We start from the raw sequence: 20,081 nt of genomic DNA, 5'->3' as shown, positions 1-20,081 counted from the left end.
TCTAGATAAGCAGTTCCTTGAAGGGATTCAACTAAAGAAGACATAGAAATACACTCTAAACTTATCTAACAGGGTACAAGCTTCATATTGGAAAGACGTTTTTTTAAAATGTGTACAATTCGGGGGAATCTCTTACAGATCTTCTTTGATAGCGGGCGGCAACATATCAGATTTGTTCTATTCTGCAACCATTCAGGGATTATTTGTGCATCCTGTGAAATCTTCAGATAAGTCTAGGATTTGAACGGTGTAGCCCATAACGTTTGGCTAACACATTTAAGCAAACATTTGTCTCAATGGATGCTTCACAACAGCTGATATCAGCAGTGAGTGCCTCTTGACTGATGTTGGCCTTTGGGGTTATTGATTTTCAAGCTGTACAAGCAGTTCTGTGTTCCTGCTCTGCACAAATCACATACATGCGAGAATTTATACGAGCTTATGTAGATGTACAGAAGTGCGATTACCATAGCCTTTGTAGTTTAACGTAATTATTGTAGTGATTTAAAACATTCAACAAGAATCAATGGACATAGAGATGGAGAGGAAAAGGGGAAGCAAAAAAGAAGAATGCAATGTACTACAATGCAACATATACTATTATAAATACATGGTAAATAATGTAGTGCTGAAAGCCTTTAGAGTCACTCCAGAAATATGTTCCTGAAATATTAGATGGGAAGTGAGCTGTGATTGGTAGCCAGCCCTCTGCAGCCTCAAGTCAGCACAAGTGAGGGTCAAAGCAGATCGATGGAGAATCATGTGCACATTGTTTGATTGACACGCAGCCCAGAGCAAATGGCAAAGAATAAATCTTCACGCCAGCGCAAACATCTACTGATAAATCGTGAACGAAGGAGTCCTAAACAAATATTCATCAGTGTAGGGTTTCTTTTTTATCAAATTGTGGCTTTATTATTGTCAAACATTCTGATTAAATACTAATTAAGATAAAAATGATTTAACATTCAGCTAGTTTCATCACCTTGATTTTTATAAAACTCCCTCAGGTCTGGTGGTGACAGAAAGGCAGACTGCTCTTTTTCCTTCTCATAATATTTCAGTTTCCTTATTCCACTCTTGCTGTCCCAGCTGTCCCATCACCCCCTGCCCTGACGTCCCTGCTGGTATCCTAGTCTCTGGCCAGACACCTTCCTCTGTTTGGCCCTGAAACATACTGGCACTGTACTGGTCTAACCCGAGGGTCTAGCAGCTCAGAGGAGGAAGTTGTAAGGAAGGACATTGCTTCTCCTGCATTGGGCCAGGTTTTTGCAACACTGTGCCACACCAACACACCTACGAGATCCAAATGCATTTTGGTTCCAATTCGCCCATCTGTTCGGCTCGTTTCAGCGCAGATTTACCACCGCCATTGGCATTTACCGGTCACTTTTACCAATCTACAGCAGTAGAAATATCTTAGCTGTAGGAAGCCTGACTATGCATCACTCAAACCCGATAGACCTAAACCAGCCTGTTCTTGCTCAAGCTCAAGAAAATAGTATGAGAGAGGAGATTTAAAACTATATTGAGATGCTTTTCGGTTCTTAAAGCCATATATATCTTCCTATTGGTATCAAAATGTCAAATAAAACACCAGAAGAAGTGTAAAATATGGAGCCTTTAAATCACTTTGACAGCACGAACATAAATCAGTTCTTGGCATAGACCAAAGCATTCCTCGGCCAATATTTTTTCTCTGGTGGTGTGTTTTTCATGTGAATCATAAATGAATGTCAGAAAACAGACAAGAGAAGACAAGATATTTCATGTTTAACTAGATTACAACTTGACATAGGACTCTTCAGCAGTTCAAACAGTGGCTGGCTGAATAAAAGCAGCAAAACCAAATAACAATTCTTTGTAAAATAAAACCACATATAAGAGAAGATTTTTCTCGGACGTAAATGCCACAGATACGTCTCTAAACAGCTCACAGTAGTCTTATTGTATTGTCATGGAAACAAATGATGTAGGTGTTTCTGTATTACAAGACAGACATAAGAGACAGAGGTAACTATATGTGCCTGCTGTCTGCTCTGCAGGCCAAACTGATGTACGAGTCCCTTGACCTTTTCCTCTCTGTGTAAAACCTGCCCTTAGGCTCACATCTGCTTTCCACACTCATACACACATCACCATGGAGGTCACATATACTTTGAGAGCAGTGGCTAAAGCCAGCTTCCTCCTCAAGGCTGCAGGGCAGGCAGTGCTGACCATCTGGAGTTTCTTATTTGTTTTTTCTGAGAATCAACAGACACTGATTATGTTTGATCATCACCGGGTAAATTAATCATCCAACAAAAACTGCATATGTGCAAAGAGAAGAAATGTACTAGTTAAATAATATTGCATGCAAACACACAACTGAGGGTCATTGATTTCCCCCAAAAAACTCACAATCATCACAAACATCACAATCTTTTTAGTACATAATCACAGTCCAGGATCTGAGCTGTGATATTTTTTCGCAATTTTGTAAAGCATATCTGGACTATATATGGATATGGATTTATGGATAAAATATGAAACAGTTCTTGTGTAAGAAAGCCAGTACCAGAGGGCAGCAGGCAGTCCAAAGGTGTCAACTCTTTATCCATGGCAAGGATCCACAGCAGCCCGTCTTCAATCAGCAAACGTACCCTTGACTGAAAACAAGAGGAAAAACAATGTTACTTCTTTTTTTATTGGAATCATTTTTCTATTTTTTCCTTTGGTTCTTTATTCTTCCCTACAGGCAACATATTCCCCCGCAAAAAAGCAGACTGAATGCAAAACACTGACAAGCACACAAGAGCCTCCTATCACTAATTTTTGATCCACAAAATGCATGTGAGCGTAAAGGAAAAAAGAGAAAACCGTGTTTTCTCATAGCCCTTCATCAAATCATCTTGTGTTGTCTTATTAGTTTACAATATGTGACAAGAAACAAAAGCAGCAAATGCTCACCCTGGACTAAATGATAAATAGATGATAGATTCTAGCTCTAACAGACATACAATACAATACAATACATTGCTCATGATGATGATAACATCAACAGAAAGGCCGTGTCGGGACAGTTATTGTGCTACAAACCCCTAAAGCAGAGACATTTATTACAAAACAATTAGCACTAAAACAATTAGTCAATTAACTGATCCGTAAGATAACAGAAAACTAATCTGCAAATATTTATGATCAATGATTAATAGTCTGAGTGATTTATCAAATAAGAATACAGAATTTAGCTTCTTTTTGTCAAATGTCATCATAAATCTAAACGGCTCTTGGTTTTGATTGTATGGACGATGTAAATTGGCCTCTAACATCATAATGGAGGTCAAAATGAAAAAAAAATGATGCGCTATATGAAAAAATGCTCTTCCATTAATCAAGACGTTAACTGAAATGTTCATTAACAAAGATAATCATCCCTATAAATTATTACTATGCAGGGATCAAACTTATAATCATTCACTGCATTTAATAGTTTCATTTAGTTTTATAGTTAACTAAAGTGAAAGTGACAATGTGTGAAATCTTTTTGAAAAACTACAAATGTCAACATGAAGGACACATGGAGGGTTTTTTTCAAGCTGCAAATTAAGTTCAAATTTCTGATTAGAACTTATGTGATATAAACTTTTCATGCTGAAAGAGGCTGCAAGTATTGTAGTAAATAAACGTAACTCTACTAGACTTTCAGTTAAACATGCCGTGAGTGACGCACAATGGGCTCATTCCGCTACTTTGAGAATAAACAAACATACAGCACCTTACACACCTTCAAGATTTACAATCCAGGGAGCAGAGCAGAGCAAACCACGATCAAGAAAGAGAGGTCAGTATGTAGATACTGGTCAGTTATAAATTAACTTCAGTTGAACTTTTAAAAACAGGTTACACCTCCTGTGATAATTGATTGAGAGTCTTTCTCTCCTCCCACTCACGTTCACACTTCAGCTGCAGTAATGTTGTCGACTACAATTATGTTGTTATAGCTTACAAGAGATGTGCCATAATGCAGTTTGGTCAGAAGTTTTTGACTGTGTTATAAATAAAGGATATAGTGCAAATAATTGTGCAGTGAGTCTGTAATGGACCATGCTGAAATGTAGCGTTACAATCAGATCACCTGCAGTGACGTTGGAAACCTGTTCAAATAAACCCCTTAATGTTTTCCAGCTTTAAGTGTGAGTACATTGGGTTTCCACAGTTAGACTTTAATTTAATACTACTGGAGTCGAAACAAGATATTCTGCAGACTTGTGGCTTATAAGAGCTTGGATCATTGTTAGCGGCCACTGCATAAACTGTTAATTATTAACTGTAATGTGCTACACTGGGCTACATTTATGTGGCAAATTAAGTGGACTTTAGCTGCTGTTTAGTTGAATGATTTAATCATTAAATTGCCTACAGCTCTGCTTTGATCGTGGAAAGTATTAAGATTTAAAAACATTTTCCCACAATCATAAATTATAAATGTAGCCCAGTAATTCCAAAGGAACACAATTATAAACACCTTCTCTTTACACTATTATTTCAGTGCAAGTGTATTTTTATATTTCACACAACTGTCACTGGTATCGATCGTGTGGTCCTGCATTTCCATGATTTTGTTATACTTACTGATTTTTTTATAAATTTGTTTATAGTCTTCTTCTAATTTTGTTAGTTAAATGACTTTTTTGTATGTGTAGTTACAAGAGCTTTGTGTTTTACTTTGCTTTTTTTAATTTAGTTTATTTCTCACAATACAAATACATGAATGAAATGTTAAAATGCATGTGGGGTGTGGGAGAAACCAGTACTGGCTTACATGAAACTGCACCCACAAATATAAATAACTAGAATAACTGCACTTCGATGGCATGTCTCCGCGAACCAGTGCAGTTTACTTCCACATATTTCTACATTACTTTTCTTTCCAGATTCATTTAAGGTCACTTTGACCTTTATCTTTGACCACTGAATTGTAATCAGTTATTCTGAGTCCAAAAACATCTTTTTGAGGCCAACGTGACTTTGACCTTTAACCACAGAATGTTAATCAGTTCATCAGTGAGTCCAAGTGAACACTTTGACTGAATTCCCTTGAGGTAATTGATTACAGATTTTCCACGGGCCTTTGTTGTTGTTGAATGTTTGTACTAAATAATGGCCTCAAGGCATTTTTAAGATCGTGCGATTACGAGAATAAGACATATGTACGTCCGTATGTACACCGGAACTGACGTACATACACCTGGCCGTACATACTTACGTAGTGACGTACATCCGGACGTACGTACACCTGAGCGTACATTCATCCACATTGACGTCAGAGTGACGGACAACCGGTAAACACAATGCTTCCGGCCACTGGCTGTCGCGGAGTCAAACAACATACCGTGCAACAACTAAACCCCGACTGGAGTCACCCACACTATGAGGTGCTTTCCAACAACGTTGCTTTTTAAAACCTATCGTGGCAGCACCGCCCTCGGACACCGGGCTGTGTGTCATCCTCACCGGCTCTTCATTCAGCTTCGCCCCGGTGAGACCACGCTTCAACGCCGCTGCGTGCCAATGGACCGCACCGCTTCACGTCGTTCACCGGTAAAAACCAGATTATTCTGACACAAAGCAACTCACACACCAACGCTGTGTTTCACCGCCGATAAGCGACTTCACTTTTAAAAGCTGTCATGGTTGTATTTTGCAAATATTCAGGGAAAACGTCCAAAGTGAAAAGACTTCCGCCATGTGCAGATGTAAACAGTCGACGAGAGCTCACAGAGAAGAGAGGCAGGAGAGAGGTGGGGATTTAGTTATGGGGACACCTAGAGGCTCAAAGTGGAAGTCGCTTTATTCTCCCATATGGAGGCAGCTCTTACCCAGATTCCGTCTCATTCGTTTTTAAAGAGGCTCTCTCTCTCTCGAAAATTGAGAAAATATTGAGAAATTGAGAAATAGTTAAATTTCACTCTAAGTCTCATTCACAGGAAATGATGTTAATAAGTGAGCCAGTATTCCAATCACTGCTCTCACTCTTCACTGTAAACATCCTCGTCGGCCCCATCGAAACACAGACACTGAACAGATGTCTGCTCTTTCACATCAAATCCACAACATCTGACATTCTGCCAATATGAGGAATACAAAAAATCTTGTAAATCAGCTACTCCCTGACTAATGTGGTTGTGTTTAATGGGTAAGAGACTCTAAAATATTTAAAATGTAATTTCTGGATTAACCAGTGGGACCGAAGGATACTCTCTTAATGTTTAATTCTAATTTAGTTCAGTGGCACATTAATAATCAGACTATTAAATGCTTCACTGACCCCACCCACACACCAGGTTATTAAGTGTCTCAATGAAAGACCAAAGACAGCGGGGCGGATGATCAGGGATCTCTTCAACTATCTCTTCCACTCTACTGCTTAAAGGTGGGAGGTAAAAAAAAAAAACTGAAAAAGTATAATTTGTATGACCCGACTGACAACATTTTTTTTTTAATTATTAGATTATTATCAATTAGGCTGAGAAATCCCTACAAAACAGGGCTGCAGCAACCTTTAAAGACACAGAGGTAATGTTCTCTATATTTTATTGTGGTTAATTATCAGGGTGGTGTTGCATTCATGTGGTGGGAATTTTATTCGCAGATTCATAATTTAATAGTTTTTCTTTTTACACTTTCAATATGACAACTGTTTGTAAAAATGACTTTGTCAGATGATGAGTGTTGAAGAAAGTTTTGACCCTTATCACAGAAGTTGAGCGTTAACATACTTTATCATAGAATGTGCATTTGATGCAACTTTATGCTTCTACTCCACTATAGTTTGGGGGTAAATACTGTATGTCTTTACTTTACTCTTTATATATATTACCTTCAGGAGAGCTGTAACGATTCTCAAACCGAGGCCCAAATCGCGGTCCAGACGCCCACGGTTTTGTGACGCAAACCATAACACGGAATTGCAACACGTCTCCCTGCCCGACCCCACACTCTGCAGCCTGTTGAGCTCTCATTACGTCACGCCCGGGCCACACTGGCTGCGGTTGCACCGTGGAGCGGCTGTCTGTTGTTCACACAGGCAGCGTGTCTGCTGCGATTTGGCAGAGGAGCTGTTACTGCAAGTGCTCTGTTTATCAGCTATTATATCCAGATAGCTGTTAATACAAATTAGCTATGTCGCCTGGAGGTCAAACACTTACAAAAAGCTTCTGGTTCTGCTTTTCTACGACATCAGTGATGGATCCGAAGAGTCCAGTGGACGAGGAGTTGATTTTCTCCACCAGGACGTGCTGAGCGCTGCCCTGTCTCACGTCTCCTGGATCAACAGGACCACTTTCTCTCTGGTGGAGCCGGAGAAAGGGACTTGAATGTGCAGGGAGGGCAGAAGTTGGGACGCCTGGTCCTCGACGGCTTCTGGCAGCCCAACGGCCATTATGCTGAGCTGCTGGGAGGGGATGTTGAGGCAGGTGTTCTGCGGAGGATGCCAGAAGCTGCGTAGAACTCTGGGTACCACCTCTTGTGGACTCTGGAGATTAGAGCCGAGGGGCTCTTGCTGCTCCTCTAATAGGAGCTTGTTGTACTTCTGAGCCTCATTGATGACCTGTTTTAAAATCAATTCACAGCAGCACAGAGACAAAACGAGCACTGCATTATAACCCATAATGGAAAGCAATGGAGGAGCGATGCTTACCCTTTGCACACGTTGCACAAAGGTTACTATATTTATGCTACAGATACTATTTGACCTACTCAGTCTCTCTCTCTCACACACCCTGATGCTGCACGCTTGAGATGTCTTCTGACAGCAGTAGAAACAGTGTAATGTGAGAAACAAAATGTCTCTCAAGGTGAATCCCCTCTCGAGGCTCATTAAAACAAATGCTCTCTCATCAGTCAGCACTCACAGCGTCTACCAGACAGACTGGGCATGCGAAAAAGAAGAAAAATCCAGTAAACCTGATGCGTAGTTTTGCACTGACATGTAAAGGCTACACGCCGCACGCACGGCCATGCCCAGGTGCACGGGGAAGTCATTCGTTCTGCGGACATGCATTATAAATACTCCTATGAATAAATTCCCGGATGAGTGCTGAGTGGATTTTTATTTATTTATTTTACAAGGCCGGACCACTGAGGTGTTTGTTCGAATCTCTCTCTTTTTCTCTGCATGTGGCTAACGAGCTCCCCATATCATGTCCATTAATGTTTCTAATATTTCATATGTCCCCCCTATGTCCTCTCTGTTTCTTCTGTTCTCTGTTTTATAACGTTCATCTTACATTTCTAATGATTCCCACGCCATGTGCAGTTTGGCTCCACGTCTGTACTCTATTTAGAATTCCCTAATATAATCTTTTCTCCCTCACTCTGCAAGAGGAGGTCAATAGTGAGAAAGTAGGTCAGTTGTGGAAAAAAAGAAAAACTAAGTAAAGATTAGAATGCAGCCACTTGTTTTGATGCAGGGATGAAGGTTAATTACACGGCCAAAAATCAAACAGGAGATTTAGGAACATTTGGACTATTAAACAATTTGAGTGGCTTCTGAATTAGTCATTGCAGCCTCTGCTTGTGCCGAGTGCTGTGCAGCCACAGGTTGTTCAAGACCAGGGATGTTTATATTAAAATTTACTGGGGATCTCATATTATGCCAAACTTGGAATAGTATATCATGTAAACATCATAACATTTTGATGAAGAGCTGGAACTCATATAGAATATACACTGTATACTTACATGATAATGTCAGTCAGGGTGAACTTAAATGATTTACCGTCCATTAAGTTTATTTAAAGGCCCCGTACATTTGACTAGGATCCGCGTTAAACAAGTAGCCAAGCTCTCTACATCTACAGCTCTCTAATCAACACGTTATATTCATATTTTCACAGGGCTGCCTATGTGGGAGTATTTCTTGGCGCGGCGCTGGGACTTCCTGGTGTCTTGTCAGCACTGTGCAGTTGACAGGAACCCAGCAGAGACTCTTGGCAGTCACTGAAGTTACACCTTGTGAGCATTTTTGTATAGACTAAATAAATTAGAATATAACATTTCAGGTTATGAACTTTACAAGTGCTCGTTGGTTGATTTTTAACCTTTAGACTGAGCTGTTCCTCCTATTTCTGGTTTATATGCCAAGTTAAGCAAACTTAGTCCTGACCGTAGTGTATTTATTTTCTCTCTCTCTGCACAGAAAGGTGAACAAGCGAACTCTTAAATTTAGGTTGAAATAATTTTGACAACACAGCATCTTGGATTGTTTAAAGATTTCTATGTTTTCCATATCTCCCCACGAGGCCAATGTCTTGTCTTTCAGTCAAACTAAAGAAACGACTGGCTCACGTTTAACGCACACTGTGGAAATTCCTACTGCTGGTAGGTGGTTGAGCCCCTAGAAAAAAAGAAAAGAAATACACTATTCCCGAGAAGTGAACCTCTGCCAAGCATTCATCTGCTGCCTTTCTTTCCACTTGCACAAGGTTATAATAGAAGTGGTTCATAATCTCCAGCCAATTGCTTTTTAATCATGTCTTTGCAGAACATTGTGGTGGATCTTTCTCGTGCAGCTAATTACCCTCGCTATTTGGCACATCAGAACCTGTAGGGCTGGTGCCAATCTCTCACCTGATAGAGAACAGCAGGGGTAACGTCGGGCCACAAATGCCAGTCGCTTAAGCCAGAGACCACCGACGCTCTGTTTCTTCCTTACCACCTGGTTACTCACATCACATTGAGGCTGTTTTTTTAATTTCGTTTTCTCCTCAAGGTCACATCACGGTGAAGTGAGCGTGTTTGCTTTCAGTTCATTTTAATATCCGCTCTCAGCAGATACACGGGTCACATCATTACCTTGCTTCCCCCCCCCCCACTCTTCAGCTCCTTCTCTATCTTCAATACTTCCGATGATTACCTTAAGTCCATTCTGTCATCTCTCTTTCACCTGTTCTTCTGTTTGTGTCTCCTTTATTCCTTTTTATCTGTCTCAGCCTCAACTGCTTTTCTTTTTTCTCTCTCTCTTCACTGGCGTTCAGCTTTTACTTCGCCTCATTGTGCCTGTCTGCTCATCGTGCTCTCTGGTTTTTCATTCGTGCTGCACTGTTTTTCACTTAAAAGTATTTCTTTTTTTAAGTCTGATAAAAGTGGAAGGCTGCTAAAACAAGGCAGTTCAGGTTACCGGGTGGGGGGATGTATAGCTCTGTCCTGTCGATGACCTGTTTTAGTTTGGAATGAAGAAAACACAAGAGCCCTTGTTTGTGAAATGGATTCCTCTGCCTTGGTCAACTAGGTTAAATGCAACACAGTCAGCTGCGCCATTAGGAGAGTGGTTAACAAATGGCACTGAAGTCAGGCACACACTGTTTGAGCCAGATTTTAAGCAACTCATTTTACAGTCAGACCGATTTTCAGTTTCGTCTTGCGTTGTGTACAGGGTGCAAGGAGTGATCAGATGCTCCCGACCGCTTGTGGCACAGTCGAATGAATTTCTGACACATCAGGAAACTCGGTCGGCCGTCGCCAGGCTCTTGCACGGTTGAAGCATAGTCACGAGTTGATTCAGCCCCTAATCAGCACCTTTTTTCCCTCACTGCGTCTGCATAAAATGATAAAACACAAGTAGGAAATGTGGTTTAAGGCTGGAAGCAATTTCACAAGAAAGAAAAAGGAGATAAAGAGGTTCCTACACTACTTTAATCAGAGTGTAGGTAAATGTTTATTGTATTTTCTTTTGCTTTTACAATTTTTCATCAGGCCTTTTTTATTTTATGAAACCACAAAATGCCCACGTCTTGCAAACCACCTGCCTCCACATATGCAGACGCCTTGTTAACATTATTAGCGTCTTCCTCTTTGACAAAAAACACGAGTCGGGCTGGTTTGTAGCAGTCGATGTAAAGTACAGTGTGAGCAGAGGTTCAGTCAGACAATCGGACCAGTGTGAACACTTAAATCGTGAGCTTTGGCTCCACATCGTGTACAATGATGAGGTGAAACATTTGGAAGTTGCACAATGTATGTTCAGCTCTAGTGGAAGGGGACTGGGCTGAAATGACTCTATATGACTCTGGTATATTGATGCTCTGAGGCATGGGACTGTTAGAACAAGGAAGACAGTGAATGGGCCCAAGATGTTGGAGAGTATGTGGCTGTACCTTTAACTCCCATGGTGCATGTGCAGGCTGGTGATTATTGACAACTTGTCAGGTTCTTCCCTGTAGCATTACTTTGGTGTATTTAATCCCCCCCCAGAGGCAACCTGTCATATATCTGGGGGAAACTGGTGGATTTCTCTTTGCTCCTGATGTCCTTGCCTAAGGGATGGTGTGCGTCACCTGCCTGTCCAGGAGCACGGATAAAGAGCGACCTTGAGTGTGGGTCGTTGTGGCACCATTCCAACAACTCATATCTGTTGAAGAGGCCAATGGATATGCCTTTAGAGAGGACTGGGGCTGCAAGCTTAGTTCTGGATAGTCATTTTTTTCCCCACATGAAAATGGCTGCTGTGGGTTATTAATCACTCAAGCTACAGATTCTGCACATCTGTCCTGTGGGCCTAACAAATGCTGACGCATACATTACCTGTTGCTCAAAGATATAGTTTAAAGTGTACGGATGTAGGTTTGTTGGAAGTGTGTCATCTGAAAAATGAATAGTTCCACTGGTGTGCACTGTGGCAGTTTTCTATGAAGGCTGGTATCACAAAAGTTGAATCAAACCCTCTGTAACTTAGGGGCAGAGATGGAAAAGCTGGAGCGGACTGACCATCCAGAAGCTGCTGGAGGGGTTCAGGGGGGAGCTGCTGCGCGGGCCCTGCCAGGCGCTGTGGGGCTGCGAGGGATGATGCAGATGGCGTCCGGTGATGCCACAGGGGAGGAGATTTCTGAGCTCTCTCTGTGGAGCAGATACCAACTGGGGATTGGCAGGAGGGGGACATGGAGGCAAACCTTGTGTGGTGTTGTGTGCGAGGGCTATTTTACACAGACAGAGAGAGAGGGCTCGTGCACAGTGTCAGGAAGACCGCACAGGGAACACTTTGATGTAGATTAAATGTTGGTATGGCAACCTGCAAAAACCTGATACGTGCGAAAATGATGACTGGGAGAAGACACAGCAGTTTTGGAAGTTATGATCAAAATATTATGTGCTGTTTGAAAACTATCTTTTTTTTCTTATAACTTTAACAAACAGTTCAACCTGTGAGTCAAAAGTTGGCGTTTTCTCTTGAACTTAATGAGTGTTGTGGTCAGTGAGGGAAACGGGATAATGAGGCCTTAGACATATGCAGTATATTGTGTACACTTCGGTCGAGGATTGTTTAGTTTTTTCCTAAATCAATATTTGAACATGTGAGCACAAAACGAAGGTCAACGATAAGGCAGGTTTTTTTTGCCAGGTCAAAAGTTCATATAACGTTAAAATATCCATACTTAAATATAGAAATCTGAATAAGTGCGAAACTCTTAACAAATTTACATAACAATTTCAGAATAAAATGCAACCCAACTACAATAATATACCACTAAATAATATTTGCAGTGCTTGAAGTAGTAAAACCCTCCAGCTCCAAACCCGTCATCGATTGTTTCCAGGCTGCTGCGGCCAGGGACGCCCACACGGAACATACCTCTGTTTTCAGATGTATCCTGCTCTTCACCTTTATTACATTTGTCGTGCTCCTTCCTTCACACCTTCAAACATTTGCTGCACGTCCCAGTTTCGGAATCCTTTGGCGTGAAAGACAGCCCCACTTTCGACCGTTCCCCTTTAGGTATTTTGTAGTTGTGTCGACTTGCGTTTGAGGGTAGCTAACTTTGGCAAACATTACGTGCTTCCATGTCGAGAGTGTGTTGCCACCAGAGTTAAGTGTGATGTTATGGGCAAATGCGGTTCTGTTATATGCTTATTTTTATCTGAATACTTGTTTTTGTTGTTTGTTTGTACATGTGCATGACAGAGTGTTAGAGCTAAAAATATCAACATAACATATTGTATCGTGTCATATTTTAACTCAATATTTCAAAATCAATACACAGTTGAGATGTGAGAGCGTAATAGTACATGTTTTGTTATGAATATTGATGCTTTCATAATATTGGAGCGTAATAAAAACACAATATTGTCTCGTAACATGAAAATTGTTATTAAACTGATAAAAGAAATTCATCTCACATCTTTTATATATCTTCTATATCTTGGTCTACATGCTTTTTGACGAGCTGCTCTGTCTTGTTTTCATATTTCACTTTAAACTCCCAGCGCTCCCTTCCAATCTCAGTGTCGACACACCCTCTATCTATCTCACTTTCACCGGTGATCTCTCTTTCCCTTTTCCGACTTCATTCTTTCCTGAAAACACCATTGATCTTTCACTCCCTCGCCTGCCCAGTCTCTGGGGCCTTGCGTTGTCTAAACACAGAAACTCTGACAACGAATCAATTGGTTTAATGAATGAAGTGTCTCCAAGTCCTTGCGCCATTCCTCTGAAGTATTCTCCGAAACCGTCCCACTCTCACCTTGTGTCTCTCTTTCTCCTCGGATTTGCGCTCTCTCTTGTAAATCCTGCCAATCTTCAATGACCTTAATCAAATTCAACCGTGTATTGTCGTTTTTGCTCTGTCGCCTCATAAAAAAGGATTTCTCGCCCCGCCTGTCCCTCCCCTGCTGTTAATTAAAATACAGGACTGATTCTTAATAACTTCTTTTCTTTAAAGAAAAGCAGACACTTAGAATCTCCCTAATTAACCTAAAGCAAAACTGCAAGGTTCAGTCAGGACATGTGGGAGAGAATGATGGGAGTTCTTTCATGTTGCCAGTCATGTCAGAAAATTGATGAAAAGCATCAGAAACAAAAAACAACAATAAAATATAAGATGTAACTGATTTCAGGGAAAAGTTAATAGTTCTTTAATTTACTTGTTTAGTTTTATACAATTAAACCATTGTATTTCTAAACAATCTCTTTAACCATATCACAGATATTTAGGCTATAATATGTGATTTCTTTTGATTAATCATTGAATATATATCAAACCTGCCTTAAATCAATTTGGAGCCCTCCTGGAGAGGCTCGTGTCACACTTTAAAAACTTTCTTTGGTTTGGAAGGTAACAATCACAGCATCATGAGTGTGCAATCCACCTCTTCTGGTACGATTGCAAAGCCTGACAGAAGTTCAATGGCTCAGGAGGTAGAGTCGCTGACAGAACGTCGGCAGGTTCATCCACGCCCCCCCTTGGGCAAGACACTGAACCCCAAATTGCCCCTGACGGCTGTGTCAGCAGTGTTTGACAGAGAAGGTTCTGCACATGCACTGTATGAATGTGTGCGTGAATGGGTGGATGGCCAAACTGTTCTGTAAAGCACTTGACTGAGTCATCAAGACTAGAAAAGCTCTATATAAATACAGACCATTTCCCATTTGTTTGTTTTTTCACATAAAATTTTCCTGTATTTTAAATATTGATGTTATTGCTGGTAAAAGGAATAAAACAACTCCCTGTTCATTTATGTGTGTGGCAGCCGACTTCCTACCATGTTTGCACTCCATAACGTATAGCAAATGACTTACTGGGTTTTATTAGTTCATTTACTGCAGCAACAATATAGAGTGATCGCATAGGTCTGACGTGTTAGTTAACCAAAAGGCTGATTTTGAACTACTGTCCCCTGGTGAGCAGGAAATGAGCCTATTCCCCTGTTAAATTAGGCAATAAAACACGCAACATGTTAAAATAAGAACAGGAAGATGCTTGCAAAAACATGAAGTTGCTGAACAGAGTAAAAAACTTGGCAAAGTAGGACGTGTACAGCAGGCAGTTCTTCCAAAAACAATGTTCAGCAGACGGTCGGTGCAGGCAGCGATGGGACATTAAGATGATGGAAGATTTACAAAACTTAAGCTGAAGCAGTTCACCGCTGCTTGATGCATTGAGGAGGTGAAGAGTGATGAGTAATACAAGTTGACACTGTGTAACACCCAATTCTGAAGGCCGTCCTTCACAAGGCATGTTTAAACCCAAATATCATCACTTATCTTTCACTGAGACACTGACTGTCTAACTTCACTGTTTGTCATGGCTGTCGACCTCATCTGTAACATCACGGCCACCGCAGAAACAGACAAGTTCACTTTTGTTCGTGGCAAACTACATTTCAGTGCAACCTGTGTGCAGGAGCATGGCCTGACACCACGTAAAGATTTAAAGAGCAAAGAATAAAGAAAACTCCACATTGATTAACTATCCGTCAGAGTTGAAGTAATGCAAGATTTAAGAGCCTTTTCACACCTGAAAGTCCAGGAGAGTTCTGAACCAATGTTCATGTCTTTGTAAATATTACATTTGGTTAGTTGGGCTGTGTCTACCTATACTTAACATTGATTAGTTCCGTCTGACATCGGCATGTTGTCAATTTTGTGACACTGTAAAACCGTTATGTTTTAACAGCCAACATCACCGACTTCAGGCACAGCACCCAACACTATTTCAAATGCACCACGTGGGCGCGTCCTTGTTGTTCAAACATTGTGAGGCACTTTTCACATCTGTCATTTTGATTTCTGACCACACAGAAAAGTCTGAAGGTCCAGACCAAGTAGTAGTTGTGAAAACCCCTTAAACAACATGCACAGTCCCTGGGTTGGGTGTGAACATGTGAAAGAACAAATCAAGCAGCACATTTGAACCATTTGAAAATCACAGCAAATCCAACAAAAGAGAAATTTAGATTAAACAAACTCAAAATCAAATCAAAGTCAAAATGTAAATGAAATATAATCAGAACATAAATTACCTAATCAGTTTATTAGTCAGTCAACACAGTTGAGGTGTCATGTGCTAGTTGATCCAATCTTCGGGGTCAGAGATTAATCAAACAAGATAACAAAATAAAATAATGTGTCTGGTGTTTTTTTTTCAAATGTAATAAAAATTTCAATTAGCTGACAGCGAAATGAAAGATTATTTATCTCATCGAAGAGCACAGTTAACTGTCCCTAATGAAACTGAGATCACAGTCACAAGAATATACTGTCACTCATAAAAGAATAATAAAACCCTCTTAATCATCCCTCTGGTGAGCTGTTAAAACCCGAAGCTCTACTGTCGTACCAGACAGTCAACGACCGTCTCGGAGCCTCAGTCCCTCGGAACAATTAGAACTCTCGTGAAAGACAAAATAAGAGAAGGCAGAAGTGTAAGCAGGCTGGATCAATGCAAGAATGGAACATGATTTATTGTTGAACTAAGATGTAAGAAAACAGTTATTATGATGATTGGATTTAACTGAAAAACATACAGCGTTTTGTATTGATGAAAGTTTTGTTCACACCCCCACCCAAGAGATTTGTTAAGTGCGAATTCAACCAGTTGAAACTGATGAAAAGGCGTCTCTGACTATGGGAGTCTGCAACTGAAATGTCCTTTTAACACTGTACAGTCATATATTGTCATATGTTGCTTCTTATCTCCGAAAGCTCTCGAATCTTTATTTTTCCCTCCCAGACGCTTCTTTCTTCTGCAACTTCTATGTGTATGGCTCCTCTTTTATAATCCTGAAATATTCTTGTCATTTTAGCTTTTGTTTAGTTTTGCTGTAGTCTCACATGCACTCAGAGAGAATGTGAGCAGTAAGTGATTTCCGGAGTTCAGTGCATGTCTGAAAGCAGCGTGATTGTGTTTCAGAATGTTGCACAGATCAAATGGTTTTGTTAATAGTAGTTTTCACCATCACATGCAAGTTTTGTGAATCCGCTCTTCCTCAAAAACTACATGTGACTTTCAGTAAAGCAAAATTGAACTCCAAGAACTGAATTTGAATTGTGAGACATGCAGGTGGATGTATATGAGGGTGAAATTTTAGGTCGGGATGAAATACAGTTTTAGAACTAATCAATTTCATCATATTACATTCAGCTTATTGAGATTCAGTTAATACATTCTACAACAAATTATTCTTTTTACAATTCTTTTTTGAATAGAAATCTCATTCTAATATAACCGTAAATGTAAATACACTTTCCAGTGACGTGTATTTCTGTCCACACACTGGCTCCAGAATTATAAAAAATTCAGGAGCTCAAACCAAACAAAACCCAACGACTCTCTTCTCGTCTCTGCCGCCATCCTCCAGGGAGGGCTATTTGCCATTCCCATGTTTTTCTTACCTTCTTACTGTCTCTGCTTTCCTTCACGGCTGAGGAGGATTTTTTTTTTTCCACACTAAATGGAGCAGTGTAATCTCCAGGGGAGGGTTTCTCTGGGGTTATTTGTGTGTGCATGTGTGTGTGGACTGTGTGTGGGATGATCTTCACACAGTAAAAAGTGTTAAAAATCTTCTTTAGACCTCGTAACACAGTGGCTGCATGGCTAATTTAACCTAAGAGACATGACAAGAGAAGGAAAACATTAGCTTTAGATTATTCTTTGTGTCGAGGTAGCGTCTGATGAGGAAGGGGGAGACACACAGCACGTGACATCAAATTAATCCCTCAACATATTGTATACATGTAGATCATCCTGTGGAGACAACGATTTCTTCATATTTATTTTAGTTTTAGTTTTTTGTTAGATTTATTTATTCAAATAGTTCCTTTACTAAGGCAAGCTGATTTTCTGTGGCACAGTGGAACCATTTTGATTTGACTTTAAATCCAAATCCTCAGTCACTGTATTGCCACGAGTTACAGTAATTGAAAGATTTGCATATGGGAGCAGGTCTGGATTATATTTACGAACACGGGATGGACAGATGTCAGTGAGTCTGTAAGCCAGATCCCAGAAAGTCCTTCTCATTGAGGGCTTTTATTATGTGGTATAAGGTTTTGGAGGAGTGTGCACCCCTGTTTGTAGTCATGCACGGCTTCACACACACACACACACAAACACGCACTTCATACCAAAAAAGCTGCTTAGTCCAAATACACACCAGACTTTTACTATTGGAGCCTGAGTGGAGCAGATGAGGGTCAAGTGCGTCGCCTCCAGCTCTTCTTTAAGCAACACTTTTCTGGGCAGGATAAAGAAATGCTGCTCCTCTGCCCCTTGTCCCGATTTCCATAGCATGTCCAGGGATTCGAACTGGTAATCTTCTGGCCTCAAGTTTGGGTCTCTAATCTTCTGGTTAGCGCTGCCCCAAAATGTATGCGTGAAAAAAGTGTGAGAGGCCTGTGAAATCCTCTCACCTCTGCGCCACGCAGGGAGAACTTGTGACAGAACAGCAATGTAATAACTTTCTCTCTTCATGAATTTTGTCCTCAGGCCGTGGTTTGAATCTTCAATCAGTATGTGCTCTCACGGATCGAGCTTAAAACTCATTAAAGTATGAGTCGCAGGGTTTTTCGTTTAGTTTAGGAGGAGCCAAAGATTACGTGGGTTTGAATTTCACCGTCTACACGCAGCTTTAAATTCTTATCCAAACTGATTAATCAAACTGTGTCATGAAAACTATATTCAGGAAATTAAAAGTCATTGTGAGAGAGAGAACAGAAAAGAGACAGGGCGGCTCTCCAATTCCATTTTGCTGCAACATGCGTCTTTCAACCAAATTTGATGTACGACAAAATATTTTACACGGTCATGGTCACAGTGCTAATGCTCCACGGACTTTGCTTATCTATCTCACTGTGCTCTGCCCACCCGTTTGTATTTTAGCCTTCGTTTAAAACGTACTGCTTTTTTTAGTGACACTCAAAGCACTGAGCTGCAACTCTTTAAGTTCAAACTAAATGGTAAATATCTTCTTCACCTGCTGGTGGCCACCCCTGAGGAAGGTTCATGGAAGTTTGTTTTTAATTTGTTATTTGATGCTATCAAACAGGGGAGTGAAACATCATGATTGACAGCTGAGACCAACTTCTGATTGGCGGAGAGAGTGCATCAATAGGGTGTGGCTACCATGGCTTCATCCCCTGATCACGACTGCACAGACTCTGCCCCCAAAAGTGCAAGATGGTGGCGTTCGCATCCAGGATATTTTGGCTTCATTTCTTGATAGTAGGGTCAATCTTCATATAGAAGTCAAGTTTTAATTGTATAAATACATCAGACATAGTAGCTCAGTCTCTCATACCCTTTTTTTACTCCAGAGTCAGAGCAGAATTCCTAATTCTTTGCTCCCTTTTGTCTTTTCTTTCCTCCAGCTAATATTAAGTGACAATAAGTGTTTATAGGACAGGATCAGCTATTTCACAGCTGGTAATTCTGAAATGGCTTTATCATAGTCATACAGTTCTCCTCATGGCTGTGTGGCTCTTCCCTGGCTTCCTCCCACAGTCTAAAGACATGCCGCTTAGGTTAATTGGAGACTCTTTTAAAGCCTTAGGGTTAGGGTGAATGGTTGTTTGTCTCTATATGTCAGCCCTGTGATAGACTGGGGACCTGTTCAATGTCTGCTACAAGTGTCTCCAGCCCCCTGTGACACTTGTAGATAATTAATGAATGCATTTATCAGAGGTGCCCCACAAGAATTCTCCGTCCCCTCGGTGCTCAGAGTCAAGCTCCAGACTGTAGTTTATCATTTAGAGAGGACTAGGCCATTCAAAGTTTTAGGAAGTAAATTTACATTGCTGTTGCCACTATTTACCATTGATTTTGCATATTTATCACACTGTTTTAGTAAATTCAATTTAGTTTACTTTTGGGGAGCATCGTTGCACACAGTCTTTGCTTTTTTCTCTCCTCTATCTCACAAATGGAAACATGCGCACACATACAGTACACACTAATTCATCCTGCGGATAAACAGGCAATAGCTGCTGGCTCTGTCCAAGGGTGAAAAAAAATCTTTCTAGGACTAAAATGCAAAATGCTGAACTTTCCTTTAATCGTTTGTTTTTCGGATCTTGCTGTACTTTAAGGCACTCGGGATATAATAAGCAACTTGAATAAATCTTTCTCACACACCCCCCCTGCTGCTAGAAGCACAAGCACAATCTGAGCTGTCCACTCCAATGACCTAGTTTACCGCATATTTTTATTTTTCTCAGTAGTATCTTTCTATTTTAGGGAAATGCAAAAAAACTGTGATGAATTCTGGAATGAATTTGGTTTAAACCAAAACACAGAGCATTTCAAAAGTAAAAAAAAAAAAAAGACCTG

The 20,081-nt window shown here is 40.6% G+C and overlaps 1 protein-coding gene and 1 long non-coding RNA gene across 2 annotated transcripts in view; one reads left to right on the top strand and one right to left on the bottom strand.

The window, feature by feature from the left end:
* tpk1 (thiamin pyrophosphokinase 1) overlaps positions 1-5,768 on the bottom strand; it is a 64,077-nt gene extending 58,309 nt beyond the window's left edge. The window contains exons 1-2 of the mRNA XM_020087436.2: positions 5,497-5,768; positions 2,558-2,648 (exon numbers count right to left, since the gene is read on the bottom strand). Coding sequence (XP_019942995.1) covers positions 2,558-2,600 — 43 coding nt within the window. The 5' untranslated portion in view covers positions 2,601-2,648; positions 5,497-5,768. The remainder of the gene's footprint in view (positions 1-2,557; positions 2,649-5,496) is intronic.
* Positions 4,020-8,085, top strand: LOC138405269 (uncharacterized). Its single transcript, XR_011238960.1, has 2 exons — positions 4,020-5,583; positions 7,226-8,085. It is a non-coding gene; the product is annotated as an uncharacterized lncRNA (long non-coding RNA).
* Positions 8,086-20,081: the final 11,996 nt, after the last annotated feature.

This window comes from Paralichthys olivaceus, chromosome 17 (assembly GCF_024713975.1).
Source record: "Paralichthys olivaceus isolate ysfri-2021 chromosome 17, ASM2471397v2, whole genome shotgun sequence".
In the NCBI taxonomy this organism is placed as follows: domain Eukaryota; kingdom Metazoa; phylum Chordata; class Actinopteri; order Pleuronectiformes; family Paralichthyidae; genus Paralichthys; species Paralichthys olivaceus.
Note: the sequence above shows the minus strand (reverse complement) of the source record. Positions and strands in the feature narration are given on the sequence as shown.